The sequence below is a fragment of the Telmatherina bonti genome (assembly GCF_933228915.1).
Source record: "Telmatherina bonti genome assembly, chromosome: 13".
NCBI lineage: Eukaryota > Metazoa > Chordata > Actinopteri > Atheriniformes > Telmatherinidae > Telmatherina > Telmatherina bonti.
The window spans coordinates 39,383,912-39,408,638 of NC_136611.1; the positions used below are offsets into that span (position 1 = coordinate 39,383,912).

The 24,727-nt window shown below is 44.4% G+C and overlaps 1 protein-coding gene across 1 annotated transcript in view; it reads right to left on the minus strand.

Annotated features, from left to right (window-relative positions):
• The window catches only part of LOC306764584 (regulator of G-protein signaling 3-like), a gene marked incomplete at both ends in the record, with an annotated part of 157,519 nt that overhangs the window by 1,240 nt on the left and 131,552 nt on the right, over nucleotides 1-24,727 (minus strand). Inside the window, 9 exons of the mRNA XM_079251758.1 lie at nucleotides 635-844; nucleotides 913-1,076; nucleotides 1,191-1,252; nucleotides 1,382-1,480; nucleotides 1,550-1,596; nucleotides 5,472-5,692; nucleotides 5,893-6,433; nucleotides 22,612-22,781; nucleotides 23,385-23,496. Of these exons, the coding sequence (XP_079107884.1) occupies nucleotides 635-844; nucleotides 913-1,076; nucleotides 1,191-1,252; nucleotides 1,382-1,480; nucleotides 1,550-1,596; nucleotides 5,472-5,692; nucleotides 5,893-6,433; nucleotides 22,612-22,781; nucleotides 23,385-23,496 (1,626 nt within the window). The remainder of the gene's footprint in view (nucleotides 1-634; nucleotides 845-912; nucleotides 1,077-1,190; nucleotides 1,253-1,381; nucleotides 1,481-1,549; nucleotides 1,597-5,471; nucleotides 5,693-5,892; nucleotides 6,434-22,611; nucleotides 22,782-23,384; nucleotides 23,497-24,727) is intronic.

The window sequence follows — 24,727 nt, forward strand, 5'->3', positions numbered from 1 at the left end:
TTGGCCTCCAGTGGCAGAGTACAAGTTCTCATGTTCCTGACCTGTTGTCAAGATGCTGAACAAGGACAGGTTGAGAAAAGAAGGCTTAGCTAATAACACACTAAAACGGAAGCAGGAAGGCCAACAAGAACATCTTTTATTGTAAAAACAGCAGGATCTGTCTGTTTGCCTGTCAAAAGAGACATTCATTTCTGCCCATATGTTAAATATGTTCACAACTTCTTTGAAAATGTTACATCACCAAAAAAACTCAGATTTTCTGTCAGAACTTCTGGTTAGTTAAGAAAGTAAACATCAGCATATTAAAAATCTGCTCAAAGTCAACAGCAATCTTGATCCTAATTTAATGTTGACTCCTATTTGATGGTTAAAAATCACTACATACAACACATTTTAAATGGCTTCATTTCAACAACCAAACATCTGACTCAGTGAAATAATAATTCATATTAAACTAATCTTTATTATATCTGACAATATAACAGTTGATGTGATACACAAACACATAAACATTTCCCATCATGCAGCTGTGAAGATGGGCCTTCTCTGGTTGGCTAAAAAGACAATATTTAGTCAATCTGTCCACTTTCTAATTCAGTTCCCCAAATGTTCCCCAAATTCCCTCATGACTGACCAATGCTTTGGTCAGATTGGTTGGCTCTGGGACTGTGTCTGCACTTGGATTTGCCAACTGGGTGTAGAGACGGGACTTGAGGAATCGAGGGTAACTGTCAGTCTCCATCAGACTGAAAATCTGATCCTGAGCCAGCTGGAAGGAGGCGGGATGAACACCAAGACTGAGGCTCTGGTTGGTCAAATCCCTGATGGATGAGTTCACGTTGACCTGGAGAGCAGCTGTGTTACATGACTAGTTGTTCAATCAATCATGGAGCACACTGAAAGAAAGGCTACCTGTCTGGTTGCATTTGTAGAAAGAAATTCTTCATAGATTTTCCCAGCTCTGGCCATCATCTTGCTGCAGGGACATGTTTTAAATCTCTCCACGGCCAACCAGAAGTCCAGGTTCTCCTCGCTGAATTCTGACCTCAGGAAATGTCGAAATACTGCCAGACCATCTGACCAATCAGGATCACAGAGAACAAAACTGTAAGCCTGGAGAGATGGATTCCGCTCATCTGTGCTCCACACTATTCAGTGGCTCAGCATAAACAAGAAACAAAGCTTCTTACACTGATTGGCAAGCAGCGCCTCCAAACTATCAGCCCACCTCAGCACTTCCATGGCAGGTGGTCTGAAAAAAAAAAACAAAGAATTGCCCTGAGATTAATATGACATCATACTTTATCTCATATTACGGTTTCGTGAAAAGTCAGATGTCACTTTAGTTTCAGTTCAGGATCAGGTTGAAGGTCTATCCTACCTGTTGTTTCTTAAAGCTTTCTCCAAGCTGTTACCATGGATACCATTACCATTTTTCCATCTACGCAAAAATGCCAAGCGACTACGGACATCAACAGCCCTAGGGAGTCAGAAGATGAATCAGAAAAACAAAACAAACAAACAAATAAATAAATGTGCCTTTACATACAAACTCTTGTTCTTCTTCATTAACTGACGCCCTTTGGATGCTGCACCCTGAAATAAAACAACTCATACATTTAGTCCAGGTTATGATCATAGACTGTATATAAAAGATGGGCGGAGCCTCCGTGATGTCACCCGTAGGTTTCTGAAGAGCTGAATTGAAGCTCGGTGGCGGTTCCTACCATCACCATCTTGGCAGGGGCATGTGTGTCGTCTTGCCCGGAAAACACAAATATGGGCAAAGAGGTGGAGCTGAGAGGGGGGCTGTGAGCGTCATGGTGGATGATTGACGTCGAGTGAAATCCGAGCTGTAAACATGTTTATTTCTGCTGTAAACATGTTTCTTCCTGCTGTAAACATGTTTATTTTTGCTGTAAACATGTTTATTTCTGCTGTAAACGTTTCTTCCTGCTGTAAACATGTTTATTTCTGCTGTAAACATGTTTTTCCTGCTGTAAACATGTTTATTTTTGCTGTAAACATTTATTTCTCCTGTAAACATTTATTTCTGCTGTAAACATGTTTATTTCTGCTGTAAACGTTTCTTCCTGCTGTAAACATTTCTTCCTGCTGTAAACATGTTTATTTATGCTGTAAACATGTTTCTTCCTGCTGTAAACATATATATTTTTGCTGTAAACATTTATTTCTGCTGTAAACATGTTTCTTCCTGCTGTAAACATGTATATTTTTGCTGTAAACATTTATTTCTGCTGTAAACGTGTTTATTTCTGCTGTAAACATGTTTATTTCTGCTGTAAACATGTTTATTTCTGCTGTAAACATGTTTCTTCCTGCTGTAAACATGTTTCTTCCTGCTGTAAACATGTTTATTTCTGCTGTAAACATGTTTCTTCATGCTGTAAACATGTTTATTTCTGCTGTAAACGTGTTTATTTCTGCTGTAAACATGTTTATTTCTGCGGTAAACATGTTTATTTCTGCTGTAAACATGTTTATTTCTGCTGTAAACATGTTTCTTCCTGCTGTAAACATGTTTCTTCCTGCTGTAAACATGTTTATTTCTGCTGTAAACATGTTTCTTCATGCTGTAAACATGTTTATTTCTGCTGTAAACGTGTTTATTTCTGCTGTAAACATGTTTATTTCTGCGGTAAACATGTTTATTTCTGCTGTAAACATGTTTCTTCCTGCTGTAAACATGTTTCTTCCTGCTGTAAACATGTTTATTTCTGCTGTAAACATGTTTCTTCATGCTGTAAACATTTATTTCTGCTGTAAACATGTTTATTTCTGCTGTAAACATGTTTATTCCTGCTGTGAAGTTTTTAACATGGGAGTCTATGGGGATTTGATCTGTTTTGCAGCCCCTAGTGGATGAAGGGGGGACTGCAGTTTTATACACTTCCACATAGGCTTTGCTTTTAACCGCCGAAGGCTTCGTCCATCTTTCATATACTGTCTATGGTTATGATACTGTCAGGTTTATTGGCATTTGATCTGGATTCCTGTGGTTTCTGCTGGCTGGTGAAGGTCTGGACTACTCTGTACCTACAAGGAGATCTGGTCCTCCCAGAAAGAGTCAAGTCTAATCCTGAATGCATTACTATGATAAAGACACCCTGAGTTTCTCTTTCTCTTGAAGTGGCTATGAGCATGGAACCACACTTGATCATTCAGTACAAAGTCTGCCTCACTTCTTCCTTTATCTTTTGGAGTTGTGTTGGTGGTTTGGCTTTAGGATATGCAGATGAATCTGGGTCACATAGGTGTGGGCGCAGCTCCTTATCCATGCGTCTGAATTCCCCTGTTTTCATTATTTTATCATACAGGCTTTGGACTCAGGATACTCTTGCTAGGCCTCCCAAATGTCTTCATCTGTGCAAGTGTTTAGAGGTATCTTTAGCAGGTTGCAATACAACAGCACAAGTAAGTGTTTGGAGATTATCCACTGGTGCTCTTGATAGGGCATCTGGAACTCTTGCATCTGCCTCTGCAATATTGCACTGTAAAGGGAAATTCTTGAAGACAAAGAGCCGACTGGATCAGCATTGTGCTTGGTTTTTGGGTTTTGAATACCCATATAAGCGAACCATCATCAGTAACAAGGATGAAGTGTTTTCCTTCCAGGACACCCAAAAACGACTCCATTAGCCACTGGAATGTAGCTGAGGCATTTTTAAGCCCAAAGGGCATCACTTTGAGTTAGTAAAGGCCAAGGTGGCAGATGAAAGCAGTTTTTCTTTTTAGATGGGGGTTAAGCACCTTCTTGTGTGGTGATGAGTTTCCTGTAGTCCACACAGAATCTTGGTTTAGGATCTTGTTTTCTTGGCAGCAGCACAACTGACGCTTCATAAGGAGAAGCTGTTCGCATTCTGGTCTCTTTTTCCAACATATCTTGTACATGCTCTTTAATCTTTAGAAGTGAAGCTGGAGACATAGGGTATGTTTTTATTTGATGGGCATATTGTGTGTTAGGAAGATCTTTTGGGTGAGAAAACTTCTCTAGCCCAAAGTGTCAACAATGTATGAGTTTTCTTGCAATTGCCATAAGGAATGTTATTTTTTCTGAAGTTATCCAAGCTGGCATTATGTGGAATAATTTCCAGGAGATTGTGGCATGGGAGAAAAGGAAGTAAAACTTTTGGAGTGATAGAAGAAAAGAACACAAGATACAAAGGGGATCCATCACTGGTCTTTAAAGTTGATGCTTTTAAGAACTGATACTGGTGCTTTGTGTTTGTTTTAAACCAGTTACTATTTTCAGACATTGTACTGTAGGCCAAAGAAGAAAATTCAATTGACTTCTGCCACTGCAGGTAAGGCTAGATCAGTGCTGGCAGAATCACAAGGGTAATGTCATTGTCACAGTTTTTTAAGGTATGAGTCAGTCTACTCCATCCTAAAGGCTGACATCTTTCACCATCTTGGCCATATATTCTCATTTATAAGAGTATATGATGAGCCGAAACCAAGGATAGCAGTCCCGTTCCAGGAACCAATGTTCAGTGGAATCCCCAACTGACAGGGCAGGAGACTTTCGACAGGTGGAAGAGAAAGGTTCATAAAGGTTGTTCCCCCCAGGTGACTGAGTGTTAGGCTTAACCCAGACCAAGTTAAAGTGTAATTTTAATTAGTTTAACGAACAGCTCCAGTTGTTCATTAAGTCTAAAACATGTCACAGTAATTTTACCTTTTAAAACTGTTCTCATCCACTAATACATCCATTAATATCTGACTATATGCCAGGGCAAGGTCAATCACTGGCATCTTTTGGTCATGCAGGAGAGGTGACCACCTCCTGCTCTGACTGTAGCTTGAGCTGGATGCTGCAAAAGGACAGAGCTTCTAGTATGTTCTTCTGGACAGGTTACGTGTTCTATTATGTTACTCACCAAGGGTTCCTCCTGTACCACCCAAAAAGTTGTTAAGTTGTTGATAATCCTTTTTTCGTAAAATAGAATGATGAGAAGTAACGTGTGCATCAGTGTAATTTGTGTACCAGAAATTATGCACTGACAAACGTTCAACAAATCTGCCATTAAATGTGTAATGCAGCAGAAATGGCTTTTGCAAAATATCTTTGTTAAAGCCATTTCCATGGTGAATCCAGCTAGCAGATGTCCATCAACGATGGGTTTTTATTCTGTTCCCCAACTCTGGGTAAAATACTCAGTTTTGATTGAAGCAACTCACAGCAGCTGATTTGGAACTGAAGACTTGCTCAGAGGTATTGTGCTCACAGTAAGTTAAGCCAGGATGTTAACGTGTAATGTTTCTGTGATCTGTGTCCGGTTCAAATCCAGCATGATCAGTCAAGTCAAGTTTCTGAGAGGAAGAAGATGCTTCAGACAGAAAGAGTCATAATCTAGGATGTGCATGAACCAAAATTCCCTGCAGACTCTAAGCTGAAACCAGCAGAAACCATTTACAGTAGACTGGCTATAAATGGGACCTGGACCTACCTCATTGCTGTTGAGCAGCTGCAGTATGTTATGCAGAGATGTCCCTTCCCTGGTCAGGTGTTTTCTCAGGGTTTGGGGAGAGGGAGGGTGGGAGGCAGAGCCTGAGGAAGGAGCAAGGCCAAAGTTTGCTGTGTGGGACAGCTGGTGGATGGTGCTGTCAGACAGGAAGCGAGGAGATCCAGGTTCCTGTAGTGAACCCTCAGAGAGTGAACGCTGCAAAACTAAAGGACAGAAACTATTAATCAATCAGTCAGTTAATAAGTTAATCAATCTTTTAATGGACGGATCAACTGATCAGTCTGTTAATCAGTCAGTTGATCTGTGGATTGGTCAATCAATCAGTCAGTTGTGTAGTTAATCAGTCAGCCTTCTGTTGTCTACATTCTTTTTTGGTTCTGGTTTTGGAGACCCTCAGACTCACCTGAAGGTCTGTAGGTGAAAACCTCATCATTTCCTTTATCCTCTTCAAAACTCCCATCTTCCCCCTCATCCTCTTCATCCCTCAGGTTGAAATGGAGGGGGGTGAGCAGGAGGCCTCTCCCCCTGACTCCTCCCACATTCTCTGACGTCTCAGAGGCGCTCTCCCCCTCCCCCTGCTGTCGCTCTTCCACCTCCTCCTCCTCCCACATCCTCTTCTTCCTCTCCTCTTTTTCTGCTTCCCTTTTCTCCTTCCAGACATGACTCCTCAGAGTGGAGGAGGAGGAGGAAGGTGAGGACATAAACAGAGGCGGGAAGGTGCCAAACCTGGAGGGGGGTGAGGAGGCGTACAGTGATGTAGAGGGAAATGGGGGAGTATGGGGGGGAGGAGGAGGAGTGGAGCAGGAAAAGGGAGATCTGGGAGAATAAGAGGGTGAGGGAGATCTGTGGGGGTCACATAGGGAGGAATAAGGAGAAGGAACATGATAGAGGAGGTCTGACGTTCCAAGAGAGAGATGGCCAAAATCTGAGGGAAGGTCTGAAAGCTGAGAAGGAAAAGGGGGAGAAAAGGGAGAAAGAGGAGGTACATTCAGTGTTTTTAGCCAGAAAATGAATAATAATAATAATAATAATAATAATAATAATAATAATAATATTATTATTATTATTATTATTATTATTATTATTATTATTATTATTATTATTATTATTAATAATAATAATAATAAACTCTGTTGGGACAGAACCAGAACCATCTGGTTATTTAAGATCTGGTTCTAGCACTATGGCCTCTCAGCAAGAAGGTCATTGGTTCAAACTTCAGTTTAGGGAGGCTTGGAAAAGTGGTCTTTCTGTCTTGCCCTGTATATGTATGGGTTCTCTTTGGGTACTCCAGCTTCTTTCCACTGTCCAAAGACATGCAGGTTAAATGGTAGCTCTAAATTGTCCCTAGGACAATTATGCAGGAGGACATATGTTGAAAAAATAAGTTCAAAATGGCATTTGTTGAGTATTTCTGTATTCAAATAGCTGTAAATGATAGCTCGACAAATGGTGGACTCAAAAAGGCGACAACACTAGAGCTGTATAACTATCTTTCTAACTTGGCCAAGAACACAAGGTCCTTGGCCAGACCTGAATACCTCACCAGGAGGCATCCTAACCAGATGCCCGAGCCACTTTAACTGGCTTCTGTCGATGCAGAGGAGCAGCAGCTCTACTTTGAGCCCCTCCAATATGACCAAACTTCTCACCCAATCTTTAAGGGAGAGCCCGGCCCAAGAAACTCATTTAAGCCACATGTATTAGTGATCTCATTTTTTCGGTCACGACCCACAGCTCTTAACCATAGATGAGGGTAGGATCATCGATGAAGATCGCAACCAGATTAAGCCAATAGAACCCCATCATCTGCATAAAGCAAACACCCAATGTTGAGGGCACCTGATCAGATCTCAGCTACGCCTACAAATTCTGTATACTGTATGAATCAGTATTGGTGTATCCAAATTACTGTGGACCAACTTCTGACACCTGTTGTACAGGGACCGGACAGCTCGTACAAGGGGGTCCAGTACTCAATACTCCCGGAACACTCCCCACAGGAGTCCGCGGGGGACACCGCACTGCTCCTCCTCAATCCAAGATTTGACTATCTGACAGACCCTCTTCTCCAGGACCCCTGAAAAGACATTACCCGGGAGGCTGAGGAGTGTGATCCCCCTTTAGTTAGAGCACACGTTCTGGTTTTTACATGTTTTTATTGACAAAGTAGCTTCAGTAAGGTCACAGATAATGCTGCCCACATCTGACACCTCAGATCCGCCTACATGTCCTGCTGTCTTCCACCAATTTGAACATGTCACTTTTAATCAGCTACAGAAAGTGATGGGTCACCTGAAGCCGTGCTTTACTATCATCATATACGATCAAACGTTACTTTCATCATCTATGATGAAACTTTACACTCATCATGTATGAAAAAACCTTTCTCCAGTCATGTATGATAAAACTTTACACGTGTTTTACCTTGTACATGAATAATTTATACAAGAAAAATGGGAAGAAAAAAATCTCTCCATCAGTGTCTTTAGCGAGACCATGGCAGGTCTGGCATCTTGAACTGAGACCGCAGCAGGCCTGGGATCTGCTGAAAGCTGGAGGTTTAATGCAGCACTGCTGAAAGACTCTGAATTTATCAGCTATTTCACAAAAGAATTGGTTGTGTATCTAGAAAATAATGATAAATCAGGAGTTACAGCATGTGCTCAGTGGGAAGCAGGTAAGGCGGTAATGCACGGCAAAATTATCTCTTTTTCATCACATAAAAAAAGAAGGAAACTCAAAAATGTCAGAACTAGAATTAAGAATTAAATCATTAGAGGATGAATATAGCACGTCACCAAATTAAATGATGAACCAAATAAGAAAGGCTAAACTTGAGTTAAATAAATAATCAATATGAGAACAGATTTTCTGGTGCAAAGGTTTAGCTTGGAGAGGTTTGAATGCAATAATGAATTTGAAAAAGAAAGATCTACAATTTCAGCTGTAAAAGATCCAGCAAATAATATCATACAATAAATAACATTTTTAGAGACTTCTATAAAAATCTGTATACATCCCGATTAGAGCCATCAGATAATGACATAAATCAGTTTCTTAATAATATAGACCTCCCAGGACTACAGGTTAGAGAAAGTAACTCCACTTATTATACACCCTGATCAAACAGGCTTTATAAAAGGCAGATATTCCTCTGTTAACATGCGCAGGCTAATCAATATAATAGATTACTCTACCATCAATAACCTGGAAACAACTATAGTTTCTCTGGATGCAGAGAAGGCTTTCGATAGAGTGAATTGGAAATTCTTACTACTACTTTAAGTAGATTTGGCTTTGGACCTTCCTTTCTTGACTGGATCAAAATCTTCTACAGCTCCCCTAATGCGAGAGTCAGGACGAACGATCAAACCTCTCCAAGTTTTAATCTTCAAAGGTTGTCCACTCTCTCCCTCACTTTTTGCTGTATTTATTGAACCACTAGCTGCTGCAATTCGACAGATTCAAATTATAAAGGGCATCCAGTCCAAAAATATAATTTATAAAATAAGCCTTTATGCCGATGATATTTTACTATTCCTCCAAAACTCACAAACATCATTATCTGAAACAATCTCACTAATTAATAAATTCTCATCACTGTCTGACGACTCTATTAATTGGTCTAAGAGCACAGTCCTACCAATTAACTGCAGGTTTCGAAATCCATCCAACACTAATTTACAATCAGGTAACATTAGATACTTAGGCATAAATATTCCCCCCCAGGCTCTCAGAACTGATAAAATGTAATTACACTAACCTTCTTAAGACAATAGAAGATGATCTCACTCGCTGGAAGTCACTCCCCATTTCACTTATGGGGAGAGTTGCTACGATAAAAATGATGGTTCTACCCAAAACCAACTACCTGTTCTCCATGATTCCCATGAAACCTCCCTCCACCTGGTTCAAATCACTAGAATCATACACTTCCCAATTTCTCTGGTAGAATAAACCACCCCGGATCAAATAGGCTGTAATGACAATCAGTGACAATCATTTCATATTAAATAGCAGCAAAACAAAAGAGATGATTGTTGACTTCAGGAGGAAGAAGAATAAACAAAGCACTGTTTCCATCCTGGGAGAGGAGGTGGAGGTGGTGGAGGAATACAAGTATCTTGGAGTTCAGCTGGACAACAAACTGGACTGGAAATGCAACACTGACTACATCTACAAGAAAGGTCAGAGCAGACTGTACTTCTTAAGGAAGCTGAGATGGTTTAACGTCTGCACCAAGATGTTGCATATCTTCTAGAAGTCTGTTGTGGAGAGTGCAGTCAGCTTTGCAGCATCTGCTGGGGTAGTAGCATCAGAACCAGAGACTTGAAGAGAATCAACAAACTGATCCAGAAAGCTGCTTCTGTGCTTGGAGTAACTCTGGAGCCGCTGGAGCTGATTGTCCAAAGAAGAATGCTGCACAAGCTGATGAAGATGATGGAGGATTCTTCACACCCTCTCCACAACACAGTGATGAAACAACAAAGTGTGTTCAGTGAGAGGCTTCTTCAGGTCCGATGTAAGACTGAAAGATACAGAAGATCATTCCTGCCAGCAGCCATCAGCCTCCGGAACAAGACCTCCTCTAGTTATTATTATGTACTGCAATATTTCCCTTTGGGGATTAATAAAGTATTTTTCAATTAATTTCATTTTTCATTTTCATTTCAATATATCTTAAAATGGCTTAAACCGAGTCCATTAGATGAACCATGGATAGACTTAAAACAAACTAATCTTCTATTATTCAGCTTTAATGTAAAAAAAGTTAGAAAGTGTCAACATCAGTACCTCCCTGACAGCTGGGTGGCAATTTCTTTAAAAAGCAATTCTTCAATAACCCAATCGCACCTATCTGGAACAACTCTGACATTCTTCTGAACAAATAAAAAAAAAAAAAAAAAAAAAAAAATTTAATCCATTTCAAAGCATGGATTAATAAAGGAATTTAATATTTTAAGCACACTATTAATAACTAAAATATTTTATGTTTTGATACACTCTCGCCACAATATGGTATTAAAAGCAGCAGATTTCTAGAATATCAACATCTCAAATCCACTATACACAAGAAATTCCCCCTTCATCAAACAGACTTGGAACTTCCTCCCATGGTAGCAAAATTCATAGTACTTTACACTCCAAAGTTACTTTATATCATATACATAATATACATATTACATATATATATATATATATATATATATATATATATATATATATATATATATATATATATATATATATATATATATATACATATACACTATTCACAAAAAGTTAGGGATATTCAGCTTTTGGGTGAAATTTCCCAACAAGCCTAAAATGCATTCAAACCTGTACAGGTGAACTTAATGTGATCTTCTCTAAGCTTTTAAATGCACATGTCCAACTGTTAAATGTTTCAATAAATTTTGCACAAGTTGCTGTTCTCTAACAAGGAGCTTAACGGCAAAAATCACGGCAGGTGTGTGATCCTTGAATTGACCAATAAATGTCCTGGTTCAATTAGAGCTGGTGTTTAAACAGTTGTCCTCATCATGCTGTTCACATTTTGACATCATGAGACCAAGACGACACCTAACAATGGAACAACAGTCCCTTGCCATTGCCATGCTTCAAACAGGACGTTCTCAGACAGAAGTGGCCACTGAGCTTGGAGTGTCACAGAGTGTCATCAGCAGGTTGCAACAGAGATATGGAGAGACTGGAAGAGTCACAGAAAGGCCTAGAAGTGGACGTCCTTTGGCCACATCCCGTGCTGATGACCGCTACATTGTGAACACTGCCCTGAGAAACCGGATGATGAATGCCACTCAACTCCAGGCACGTTTAAGAGAGGTGAGAGGCACCCAAGTGTCACATCAGACCATTCCAAACCGTTTCCATCAGCGTGGTCTGCGTGCTAGACGACCTGCACGGGTACCTGACCACACCACCAGGCACAGGCATCATCGTCTTGCATGGGCCAGGGAGCATTTACGCTGGACGAGGACCCAGTGGGCCTCAGTGCTGTTCTCTGATGAAAGTCGATTCACACTGAGCAGAAATGATGGCCGGCAACCATGTTGGAGACGTCAGGGAGAGCGCTATGCATCAGCCACTGTTGTCACCAGGCCAGCTTTTGGTGGTGGCGGTGTTACAGTGTGGGCAGGGGTGTCCACTTGGTACAGAACTGCCCTACACTTTGTGAATGGTACAGTGACAAGCCCATACTACCTGAATAACATCATTAATCCAGTGATTGTGCCCCTACATGAGCAGCACAGGCCTAATTTCATCTTCATGGACGACAATGCTCCTGCTCATCGAGGCCGCATCATCAGGGAACGGCTGTGGGAGACTGGTGGACCTCAAATGGAACGGCCTGCACTCTCTCCAGACCTGAATCCCATTGAAAACCTGTGGGATCAGCTGAGCGTCGTGTAGAGGCTCGAAACCCTGCACCCCAGAACCTCAATGACCTGAGGGCCGCCCTTCAAGAAGAGTGGGATGCCATGCCTCAGCAGGCAATAAGTTGCCTTGTGAACAGCATGAGACGTCGTTGTCAAGCTGTAATTGATGCTCAAGGGCACATGACCAGATATTGAGACGTTCACATTTTTTGTTGTGGTGTAACTACCATTGTAACTACCATTGTTGTTACCTTTTGTGTTGAATGAATGTTTTGAGATGAGGAAATCAGTAGTGCATCCTTCTACTTAAATGTCTTACTTTTATGATATTATATCACTGTAGCATGAACATATTGCATTTTCCATAAATTTCACCTGAAAGCCAAATATCCCTAACTTTTTGTGAGTAGTGTATATATATATATATATATATATATATATATATATATATATATATATATATATATATATACATACATATATATATATATATGTATACATAAAAATATACAGATCAATGTCAAAAATTGATGGGGTGGAGGGGAGGAACAGGGAGGGCTGATGGAAGGGGGGTTGGTTGGGAGGGGAGGGGGGCGGGCTACAGGCATGTCCTTGGGGTCCTCGCCCTGGTGTCATTGTGGTGTCGGCCTGCGATGGTCTTCCTCTGGGCGGGCGGGTCCTGCTGAGTCTTGGTTGGGGCTCTGCCTGGGTGGTCCTGGGGCCTGTGGGGTGCTGGTTCTCCATCTGGCCCGTGCTTCTGCATCCGCCGGGCCTGTTCGCCGCCACCCTGTGCTACTCAGTGTCCCTGCCAGGTCGCGCCATGGGGCTCCTGCCTAGGGTTCCTGCCTGGGGGCTCCTGCCTGGGGGTTCCTGCCTAGGGGCTCCTGCCTAGGGGTTCCTGCCTGGGGGCTCCTGCCTGGGGGTTCCTGCCTAGGGGCTCCTGCCTAGGGGTTCCTGCCTGGGGGCTCCTGCCTGGGGGTTCCTGCCTAGGGGCTCCTGCCTGGGATCTCCTGCCTAGGGGTTCCTGCCTGGGGGCTCCTGCCTAGGGGTTCCTGCCTGGGGGCACCTGCCTAGGGGTTCTTGCCTGGGGGCTCCTGCCTAGGGGTTCTTGCCTGGGGGTTCTTGCCTGGGGGCTCCTGCCTAGGGGTTCTTGCCTGGGGGTTCCTGCCTGGGGGCTCCTGCCTAGGGGTTCTTGCCTGGGGGTTCCTGCCTGGGGGTTCCTGCCTAGGGGTTCTTGCCTGGGGGTTCTTGCCTGGGGGCTCCTGCCTAGGGGTTCTTGCCTGGGGGTTCCTGCCTGGGGGCTCCTGCCTAGGTGTTTTTGCCTGGGGGTTCCTGCCTGGGGGTTCCTGCCTAGGGGTTCTTGCCTGGGGGTTCCTGCCTGGGGGCTCCTGCCTAGGGTTCCTGCCTGGGGGCTCCTGCCTGGGGGTTCCTGCCTAGGGGCTCCTGCCTAGGGGTTCCTGCCTGGGGGCTCCTGCCTGGGGGTTCCTGCCTAGGGGCTCCTGCCTAGGGGTTCCTGCCTGGGGGCTCCTGCCTGGGGGTTCCTGCCTAGGGGCTCCTGCCTGGGATCTCCTGCCTAGGGGTTCCTGCCTGGGGGCTCCTGCCTAGGGGTTCCTGCCTGGGGGCACCTGCCTAGGGGTTCTTGCCTGGGGGCTCCTGCCTAGGGGTTCTTGCCTGGGGGTTCTTGCCTGGGGGCTCCTGCCTAGGGGTTCTTGCCTGGGGGTTCCTGCCTGGGGGCTCCTGCCTAGGGGTTCTTGCCTGGGGGTTCCTGCCTGGGGGTTCCTGCCTAGGGGTTCTTGCCTGGGGGTTCTTGCCTGGGGGCTCCTGCCTAGGGGTTCTTGCCTGGGGGTTCCTGCCTGGGGGCTCCTGCCTAGGTGTTTTTGCCTGGGGGTTCCTGCCTGGGGGTTCCTGCCTAGGGGTTCTTGCCTGGGGGTTCCTGCCTGGGGGTTCCTGCCTAGGGGTTCTTGCCTGGGGGTTCTTGCCTGGGGGCTCCTGCCTAGGGGTTCTTGCCTGGGGGTTCCTGCCTGGGGGCTCCTGCCTAGGTGTTTTTGCCTGGGGGTTCCTGCCTGGGGGTTCCTGCCTAGGGGCTTCCTCTGCTCTGGGCTCGGGGCCCGGCAGTGCTCTCTGCTTTGGCTGCCTGGGCTCTGTGTTCAGTGGGCCTGCTGGGCCATGGCGCCTATGGTTCCTCCCCAACCCTTCGGGCCATGGTCATGCTCCTTTAACTAGTACACAGTCGATCCTTGATGGCATGACCTTAGGTTGCACATTCACATGCACATGCCCACAAAAGTGTTCATTTTTCCACCTAAATGTTGCAGATCTGTTAAGTCTCTCTGTAGGCATTTCCAGTAATGGTTGTATGTGTGTGTGTCTACTTTTTTTTTTTTGCATATCGTTATTACTCCACTTTATATACCTTGATGTACTGTAACATGGTTGTAATATTTATTGTTTTTGCGAATACTGTCTTTTAGCAGCTTAGACATGTTCTTTTCTCTTCCTTCTTTTTCTTTTCTCTTTCCTTTTTTCCTCTCATTTTCTTTTCATTCTTTTCTCATTTTCATTTCCCCTGTCAGGTCCAGCGCTGCCATATCAAGTCAACTGACGATGATTTCAATAGAAACAACAATAAAATATTCAGAATATCAAGGGCAGCCATATACATGACATGTCTCCCTTGACAGAGCAAATCTGGCTAAAATATGGCATACAGATTACTGTACTGTCTGCTATGATGCGGGACAGGACAAGTTAAAACACAATTAAAAATGTCTGTTGATGAAATGTGTGGACGGAATCATGTAAAATTTAAAAGTACTGTAACATACTGAAGCTGCTAATTAAATGACTGAAAATTACATTTTTATTTTGGGTCTGTTCAGTTTTGGCCAGGGATATTTAGGCCCGAACACTAAAGGCGTTACGAAGGCCTCTTGAAATTGTAGCATTTATTATTATAATTATTCCAACAAAAGAATTGATTTTTTGGAGGCCTGACAAGGCGAACAAAAAAAATCCTCCTAATGTCATGGAGAAAAGTTGAGAAGGAGGTGGCCATTTTAGGCCAATTTGCCATTTTTGGTGTTTTACTCCCCTCACATTTGAGCGAACTTTGAGCTTTTATCCAACTTACACCAAAACTGGTCATGATACTTAGGAGGCACGTGCGATTAAAAGTTGTGCTCATCATTTATATGACCTATAGCATGTAGGAGGGGCGGGGCCTCAAAGTTTGATATCTCGCCGTGAAAAATTACATTGATATAGCTCCTGCATAAAACAACAAATCTGCACCAAACTTGCTAGATATGGTGGCAGTCTCATCCTGAAGAGATCTATATGTCAGTAATTGGATTATCAATTAACCACGCCCCCTGGTGGCCAGAAATGTTGTTTTTTACTCAGACACACATTTCTCTGGCTTTCTGTCGTTCACCAAGCTCAAATTTGGTCAGAAAGCAGAAAACAAGGTGGTGAACAGATCTTGTGAAATGCATTGCTTTACGCTGCACGGTTTGACTGCGACGCCATCGCAAATTTCTATACAATGCCATGACATCATAAATCACTGTAAATCCCTCAATTTTTATATTTTCACCATGAAACTTACAGGAAATAATCAGGGCCTGGTCTTGAACAGAATAATGTGACCATTTCCAGTCTAGCCCTAAGTACCGCCCACTTCGAACAAGAAGTGCTTTTTTTCACATGGAGTGGTAAATCTCTTCAACAATATATCTCAAACACTTGAAACTTCTTCACAACATGTCCAACCCTTTCAGGATTCCACGATAAAATAAATCAAGTTGATACGTCAAACGTAATCATGGCAAATGATTCTCCAATGCAATGAAACAGAAAGCACCTGTAACAAAGCCATAAACCTTTGATCTCCACCAAACTTGTCAAGGGTGATTTCAGTCATGGTGTAAACTGATTCATAGAGAAACAAATAACAAGTCTTAAATAAGTCTCAATATGGATGGACAGCGACTCATTTAAATCAGTTAGCCCTGCCCACTCAATTGACTGACATGCATTAAATTTGGTATACAAGTGCTTCCTGTCCAGACTTACAAAAAACCCTTTTGGACCGATCAGTAAATTTAAACAGGAAGTCAGCCATTTTGAAATACATGCCATTTTGGGGGTAAATTTGGCCATTTACTTTGCCACGCAATTTAACAAACTCATCCTTGGGATTTTATCCAACTGACACAAAGATTGGTTAAGCATGCTTTAGAGGAACAAGCACTGATTTTTAGCGTAGTGGTTCAGTCAGCTAGAGAGAGTTACTGCTAGAGTTTCTGTCTTGGTTTTGGGTCTTTGTTTGGTGCCGGGCTGTGTCGTTACCACGTTTCTCTGAGATCAACAACAGCTGAGTCCGCGACGTGGGTCACACTCCCTGGGTGTTTCTCAATTCAGGTCTGCACACTTCGAAGTGCGGATTCGTTGGCTGTATGTGTCATCGTGGCGCACTAAGTGCTGTCTCAATTCAAAGGCTCCTTCGAATCCACCCTTCAAATGCCCTTCGTTTGGCTCCAGATTAGCTTAAAACGAAAGATACAAGAGATGTATCCTTTGCACCCTCTCCTATCCCAGAATTCATTGCGCTCCTGATAGAAAAGAATGAGCAGCAGAGCACCGGTGTAGGTACCGCACCAGCCAGACCATTTATTTATTTATTTTATGTATAAACACACATATTTGTGTCCAATAACCATCAATGAATTTCATTCCAGTCGTCCTCAGATGTCTTCGTCAGCTTTCATTAAAGAAAAGGCTGAATTCATTACAGTCACTCAGACAACTGGAGACTGAAATAATGAACAAAAATTAAAAATGTGCTAAATTATAATCCAATGGTATAAGACACTGTTTTGTCATTTAATCGAGTTAAAGGAAAAAAAAACAAAAAAAACTATGAACAGTGAAAATAAAGGATTTAAAAAAAAATCTATCTATCTATCTATCTATCTATATGCATATATATATATATATGTATATATATATATATATATATATATATATATATATATATATATATATATATATATATATATATATATATATATACATATATATATATATATATATATATATATATATATATATATATATATACATATATATATATATATATGTATATATATAATTAGTTTGAGTGATGTACCATATGTTATTTTATCATATTGGTTTGGTTTTTAAAAAAATCTTTCTGTTGAACCAGAGTTAGAAAATAATGTCATGATTTTCATCAACCTTTTATTTATTATGACTTTAGTCAGTTTCATCTTATTTCCCAGGCAGCAGTTTTCTCCTTCTTTAATGGGAGGGTATGAATACATATGAGGACGACTGTATATGTGTCTAACAAGGATTATTTTCCACTGAAGTTAACGTCAGCTTGACAGGATGAGCTGTCAGCCAGAGGAGAGCTCGTCTAAACCGCCTCATGTTGCTCATTTACACACAAAGGAAAATGACAATAAATCAAAGTTAAATAACTGGCACCATTTTCTGTCATTTTAAAACTATTTTTGTGTCTTTTGTGGAAGAATGGGATCAGTAACTAGATGAACTTGGCATATGTGGTTTCCAGGCAATGGAGGACTGGTGCACTATGGGTAATTCTCGTCCACTAGAGAGGCCGTCTCATTTTACTGGCAGTAAGCGCACTTCGGTGTGCAGACCACGTAGAACACTTCGTTGCCTACGCAGTCTGCGCACTTGGAAGTATTCAGACCCTGAATTGAGAAACACTCCCTGTTCACTGCTGGGGGCGAGCAGAAAGAGGCGGTTTCAGCCGGCTGTTAAATCAAGCTGAGTGGACTCAGCTGTGTCAGTCTCAGGTACTTAAGCAGCCCGGGTGCGCTGTCACATCAGCCACTGTGCCAGCCCACGTCGGGTTCAGAACCCTAAAGGGTAAAGACCTGCGAGTCCACCGAGCAAAGACACGAGCAGCTAAGCTCACATTACCACGTGTCTCCAACCCATCCCGGTCCGACATGGGGACAGACCGAGGCATGTGTCCCACAGACAACGCAACCTTCTAAACCGCTCTCGTCCAATGTCTCCCACACTATCCACATGCTCTGTCACCTTCGGTCTTTGGAACTGTCAGTCCGCAGTTAACAAAACAGAATTCATCAGTTCGCTGATGTCAGTCTCAGACGTTCAGGTCCTGGTCCTGACTGAGACCTGGATCCGTGCAGAAAACACAGCTACTACAGCTGCCCTCTCCCTTAACGCAGATTTCACCCAGACACCTCGCTCTGCTGGGCGAGGAGGTGGAACAGGCGTCCTGCTTCCTAAAACATGGAGCTTTACCTCTCTCTGTCCTTTGGCTTCCTACTCATCACTCGAATATCATGTAATACAGGTTTCTGCACCTACCAATACATACATTCTGGTCATATATCGCCCTCCAGGAGGCAATATGAACCACTTTATCTCTGAGATGGACATGTTACTCTCTGACATACCTGACGATGGCACACCCCTAACTGTCACAGGAGACTTAAACTCAGGCCAATGACTTTATGAACCTCATCAACTCCTTCAATCTCAGGCTGGTCCAGACTCCTCCAACACACAAAGCTGGCAATCCTCTTGACTTGGTTCTGACCAGGAACTGGTCCTCAGTTGATCTGTCTGTCACTCCGCTGCACCTCTCAGACCACCTCCTGGTCACATTCTCAGCCCTTCTCTCTCATGGCGCTCATGAGGCTCCGAGGACGGTTTCCTACCGCAGAAACCTGACATCTCTAAGTCCCGCACAGCTGTCTGATGAGGTTAACTCTACCCTCCCCTCTGATTCAGACTTCTCCTCACTGTCTACTAATGAGGCTCCAGAAACACTCTGCTCCTCTCTGGCCTCCTCTCTGGACAAACTCTGTCCTCTGCTGTCTAAACCAGCCAGACAGAACCCACCCAGTCCATGGCTCACTGAGGTCCTAAGACGTCACAGAGCAGGTCTCAGGGCAGCAGGAAGAAAGTGGAGCAAATCCAATAAACTCACTGACTTGTCAGAGTACCGACTTCAGCTCTCACTCTTCACATCCAGCCTAAAGGCTGCCAAGATAGACTTCTATCAGAACCAGATCCACAATGCTCCTAACACTCGACAGCTAGTCATTCATTCAGCATTCAACTCTCTTCTCTCTCCAGCAGCTGCTCAGCCTCCCGCCATGCTGACCGTAGAAATGTTTGTATCCTTTTTAACCGGAAAGGTTGCTACCATCAGGAATCACTTCTCTGAGCCTGACCAGCTCAGTCCACCACATCCAGCTAGTGGTGCTTCACTTTGCTCCTTCCGCACTCTGAATGAGAATGAAGTCCTAAAGCTTCTACAGAACTCTAAACCAACTACCTGTGCACTTGATCCGGTCCCTACCGACATCCTGCAGAGCATTTCTCCTACGATCAAAACTGCAGTAACTCATATTATCAACTCCTCTCTTGAATCCGGGGTCTTTCCCACCAGCAAGCTCGGGTCACCCCGCTGCTGATGAAACCCACACTCAACCCAGTCCAGGTTGGAAACTACCGGCTGGTCCCACTGGTGCCGTTCTTATCTAAACTACTGGAGCGTTCAGTCTTCAGCCAAGTCTCACAGTTCCTCCATGATGAAAACCTGTTAGATCCACATCAGTCTGGCTTTAGGCAAAACCATTCCACTGGAACTGCTCTCCTGTCTGTTACCGATTCCCTCCGGCTGGACCAGATCCACTAGTCAGTCCTCAGTCCTGGTCCTGCTGGACCAGATCCACTGGTCAATCCTCAGTCCTGGTCCTGCTGGACCAGATCCACTGGTCAGTCCTGGTCCTGGTCCTGCTGGACCAGATCCACTGGTCAATCCTCAGTCCTGGTCCTGCTGGACCAGATCCACTGGTCAGTCCTCAGTCCTGGTCCTGCTGGACCAGATCCACTGGTCAGTCCTCAGTCCTGGTCCTGCTGGACCAGATCCACTGGTCAATCCTGGTCCTGGTCCTGCTGGACCAGATCCACTGGTCAATCCTGGTCCTGGTCCTGCTGGACCACATCCACTGGTCAGTCCTCAGTCCTGGTCCTGCTGGACCAGATCCACTGGTCAGTCCTCAGTCCTGGGCCTGCTGGACCAGATCCACTGGTCAGTCCTGGTCCTGGTCCTGCTGGACCAGATCCACTGGTCAGTCCTCAGTCCTGGTCCTGCTGGATCAGATCCACCGGTCAGTCCTCAGTCCTGGTCCTGCTGGACCAGATCCACTGGTCAATCCTTAGTCCTGGTCCTGATCCACCGGTCAGTCCTCAGTCCTGGTCCTGCTGGACCTGTCTGCTGCTTTTGACACAGTGAACCATCAGATTCTCCTCTCCACACACTCTGAGCTCGGCATCTCTGGATCTGTCCTCTCCTGGTTCATGTCCTACCTCTCAGATCCTTCAGAGTATCCTGGTGAGGAGAAGTGTCCAGATCCCATGAGTTGAAAACAGGGGTGCCTCAAGGGTCGATGCTCGGCCCTCTTCTCTTCTCACTATACACCTCCTCACTTGGTGCAGTCATAAGTTCTCACGGCTTCTCCTGTCACTGTTATGCTGATGACACTCAGCTTTTCCTCTCCTTTCCTCCGGATGACACAACCGTCTCAATGAGAATATCAGCTTGCCTTGCTGATATCTCTGCATGAATGAAGGATCGCCACCTTCAGCTCAATCTGTCCATGACAGAGCTCATTGTCTGTCCAGCCGATCCTTCCTCACATCTGCAATTAAGTGTGAAGCTCCACTCTATCACACTTGTTCCTACAATCTGGGAGTCATGGTGGATGACCAGTTGACCTTTAAGGTCCATGTTGCCTTGGTTGCCCGTACCTGCCGATATGCTCTCCACAACATCAAGAGAATCAGACGTACCTGACAGAACACACAACCCAGCTTCTGGTTCAGGCTCTGGTCATCTCACGCAACGATTACTGCAGTTCCCTACTGGCAGGTCTGCCTGCGTGCTGTTAAACCTCTGCAGATGATCCAGAACGCCGCAGCACGTCTGGTTTTCAACCAACCCAAACGAGCTCATGTCACTTCGCTGCTAATCGCTCTTCACTGGCTTCCAGTCGCAGCACAGATCAAATTCAAAGCCTTGCTTCTGGCTTACAAAACAATAACTCAAACGTCTCCCGTCTACCTTCACGCCCTAATCCAGACCTACACTCCCTCTCCACAGCTACGTTCCACCAGTGAAAGACGCCTCATGTTACCACCACAACGTGGGACTAAATCACCAGCCAGACTCTTTTCCTCTGTTGTTCCACGATGGTGGAATGATCTCCCAAACTCTGTCCGCTCTGCAGAGTCCCTGTCTACTTTTAAGACCCAGCTGAAGACTCGGCTCTTCAAGGAGAACTTTAACACTTAGTTTAGCTGTATTTGTTGGAAAGTTGGAGAACTTAGCCCAGTTCTTTGCAACAAACTTTATGATATTGATTCTTTGTATTGTAACATAGGTGGTATTATGGGGTGGGAAGTAAGTAACCAAAAAAAAACAACAACAACAAAAAAAAAGCTTGTAGCACTTCAAGGAAGGACCTGCATCCAACTGGACAGTCCACTAGCATCTTCCTACCATGTCCTCTACTGTTTGATTTCCTGCTTGTATTGTTCTCACTCATATGTAAGTCGCTTTGGATAAAAGCGTCTAAACAACTTTAGAATAGAATAGAATTGAATTGAATAGAATAGAATAGAATAGAATAGAATAGAAAAGAAAGTGTAATTAACAGTTGTACTAATCGTTTACGAAACTCCAGGCGTGTAGGAGGGGCGGGGCCTTAAAATATGATGTCTCGCCATTGAGGTAAAATTCATATAACTCCCACACAAAACAACATTTCTGGCTTAAAAGTGATTCATACAATGCCAGTTCCATCCTGAACACAACTGCTTATTAATATTTTGATTTCAAATGAGCCCTGCCATCTGCAAACAGGAAGTGTCCCTTTTTAAAAGCAACGTTGCGATTTATCTCTGATATACAGCACCCGATCTGCACCAAACTGGCTTTGGGTCAGTCTAATACAAAGCTGACCACAAACATGTGTCTATATGACATCACTACCATACCCCTGCCCCCTGAAGACAGGAAGTTCCCCGTTTTAAAGCCTTAATTACCTGATGTTCATTCTGGCTTCAGGTAAGGGCACGAGAATCATGGGGGGGAGGTTTCCAAGAAGGGCGGTGTCAATAGGCTGAGCGGTGCCATAGGTGCGAGGGCCTTTATCACTGCTTGTGGCTTTAGCTAGTTTCTATTTTTTCTGCTGTTTTGTAGAGCAATTAAATGCATATTTCTAGACATTATTGGAGTCCGAGTTTAAAATATGTGTATATAATCTAATTTAGTCATCCACTGAGATCTGTTCAAATGAAAAACATGTTGCTTTTTGGGACAAGCATTTTTATACAATTTAAATTAAATTAAATTAGATTTATTAATTACAAAGCCTGCAATTAATTAGATTAATTTTTTAATCAACTCCCACCCTTACACCTACAACAGCTGATCAATTGCTATGGTGGCACCCTCAAACAAAATATTGTTTTGTCACTGATGCTGATCTTGCTCCATTTTCCAGGTCTGGTTTTGGAGGCCTCAAAGGGAGCCTGGTTTTGGTATCAGAAACAGATGGAGCCCTGGTGCTATGGTTACATATGCAGGTGTCACACAGAGGGGAGAAGTAAAGTTACAATACCTCGTGGTAGTGTTTTGTTTCTGTGGCAACCAGCTGGAGTTGGATGTTGTCATGGAGACAGAGGCTGACTCGGACCTTCTGCTCAATGCTGAATGCCTCCAAGCTGAACAGACAGCGGCAGCAGCTCTGAGAGTGCTGCAGGAAATAGATGTGGAGTGGTTCTGATGGTACTAAAAGAAACACATGCATACACACATCAAATGCTGCAATCTGATTGGGAGGCAGCTGTTGTTTCTGGTGAGATAAGTCACATTTAAGGAAATAAATCATGTTTTTGTGGCCCCATGTAACATTTTCTGGCTGGCAGACGAGATGCTTTCTAAAACAAAGGTATTAATTCATCTATTGTGTATAAATCAGAGAGTAGTATACATAGAGCCTCAACTTCTCAATACTGGATTAGAACTAGTTTAGAAGCCCAAACAAAATAAACTATCCATATAAACACATCAATCAGAGTAAACAGGCCAAAACTGAGTTTTATTTCATAGGGTTGGAATATTCTTTATCCCAAACTGCTTAATATTAGTATTTTGTTAGGTGAAACAGAATTTGATCGGGACTGGAATATATACCGGTCTGATACAGGATTACTGCTTGGCCCACATTCCCACTGAAAATATACATTCTCCTTAGATTAATCTTTACAGGTGTATTAAGGAAGTTCTAGACATCTGTCGCCTCAGACAGGAAGGGATTTCCACCAGAGAGGTAATGGAGGAAATAACCTTGAGGAGCAGAAGGATAAGGGGAGGACCAGAGTGGAGCTTTACCCTCTTTGAGCTGGACTGCGTTCAGGTACAGAGGACTCTGTAGGACATGACAGTATCCAGCTTCATCTTCTCTGGTAAACAACAGCAGGTCGCTATAGATCAACACCGTCACCTGAAACATATATTAAACACACCTGACTTACACCAGAAATACACATTAAGTCAACTTAAAAAAGCACATCTGGAAAACACAAATTAGTCAGGGTACAATATAAAATATGAAAAAAATCCACAAAAAACATTCAAACTAGTGCTGGGCAATGATTAAATGTTTCCAGCTGCAATACTTTATGTAATTCATCCATCTATTTTATTCCGCTTATCCGGGGTCGGGTCGCGGGGGCAGCATGCTAACCAGGGAAGCCCAGACTTCCCTCTCCCCAGCCACATTTGCCAACTCTGGATCTGGGGGATCCCAAGTTGTTCCCAGGCCAGCCGAGAGATATAATCCCTCCAGCGTGTCCTGGGTCTTCCCCGGGGTCTCCTCCCAGAGGGACGTGCCTGGAACACCTCACCAGGGAGGTCCAGGAGGCATCCTGACCAGATGCCCGAGCCACCTCAACTGGTTCCTCTCGATGCGGAGGAGCAGCGGCTCTACTCTGATCTCCTCCCGGATGACTGAGCTCCTCACCCTCCCCCCCCGAGAGACGGGGAACAGCCCCAGGCACCGGAGCCTGGGAACCCCACCCAGTCCACCCCGCCACGGCACGACAACCCGCCACGGAGCCAAGGCCCGCCAATCCCCCCCAGCCAGCGGCCTTGCCCCGCTGCCGTGAGGCAACTCCAGCTACAGACCCACCCCAGCCCCCTCAGGACAGGAAACGCAGTCACCCCAGCATCAAAGAAGCTAATATCTCCACTCAGGAGGCTACCGTCTTGTCTTCGTGCCGCTTATCCGGGGTCGGGTCGTGGGGACAGCAGCCTAAGCAGGGAAGCCCAGACTTCCCTCTACCCCAGCCACATTTGCCAACTCTGCGGGGGGGATCCCGAGGCGTTCCCAGGCCAGCCGAGAGATGTAATCCCTCCAGCGTGTCCTGGGTCTTCCCCGGGGTCTCCTCCCAGAGGGACGTGCCTGAAACACCTCACCAGGGAGGTCCAGGAGGCATCCTGACCAGATGCCCGAGCCACCTCAACTGGTTCCTCTCGATGCGGAGGAGCAGCGGCTCTACTCTGAGCCCCTCCCGGATGACCGAGCTCCTCACCCTATCTCTAAGGGAGAGCCCGGCCACCCTGCGGAGGAAACCCATTTCAGCCGCCTGTATACGAGATCTCCTTCTTTCGGTCACGACCCACAGCTCATGACCATAGGTGAGGGTAGGAACGTAGATCGACTGGTAAATCGA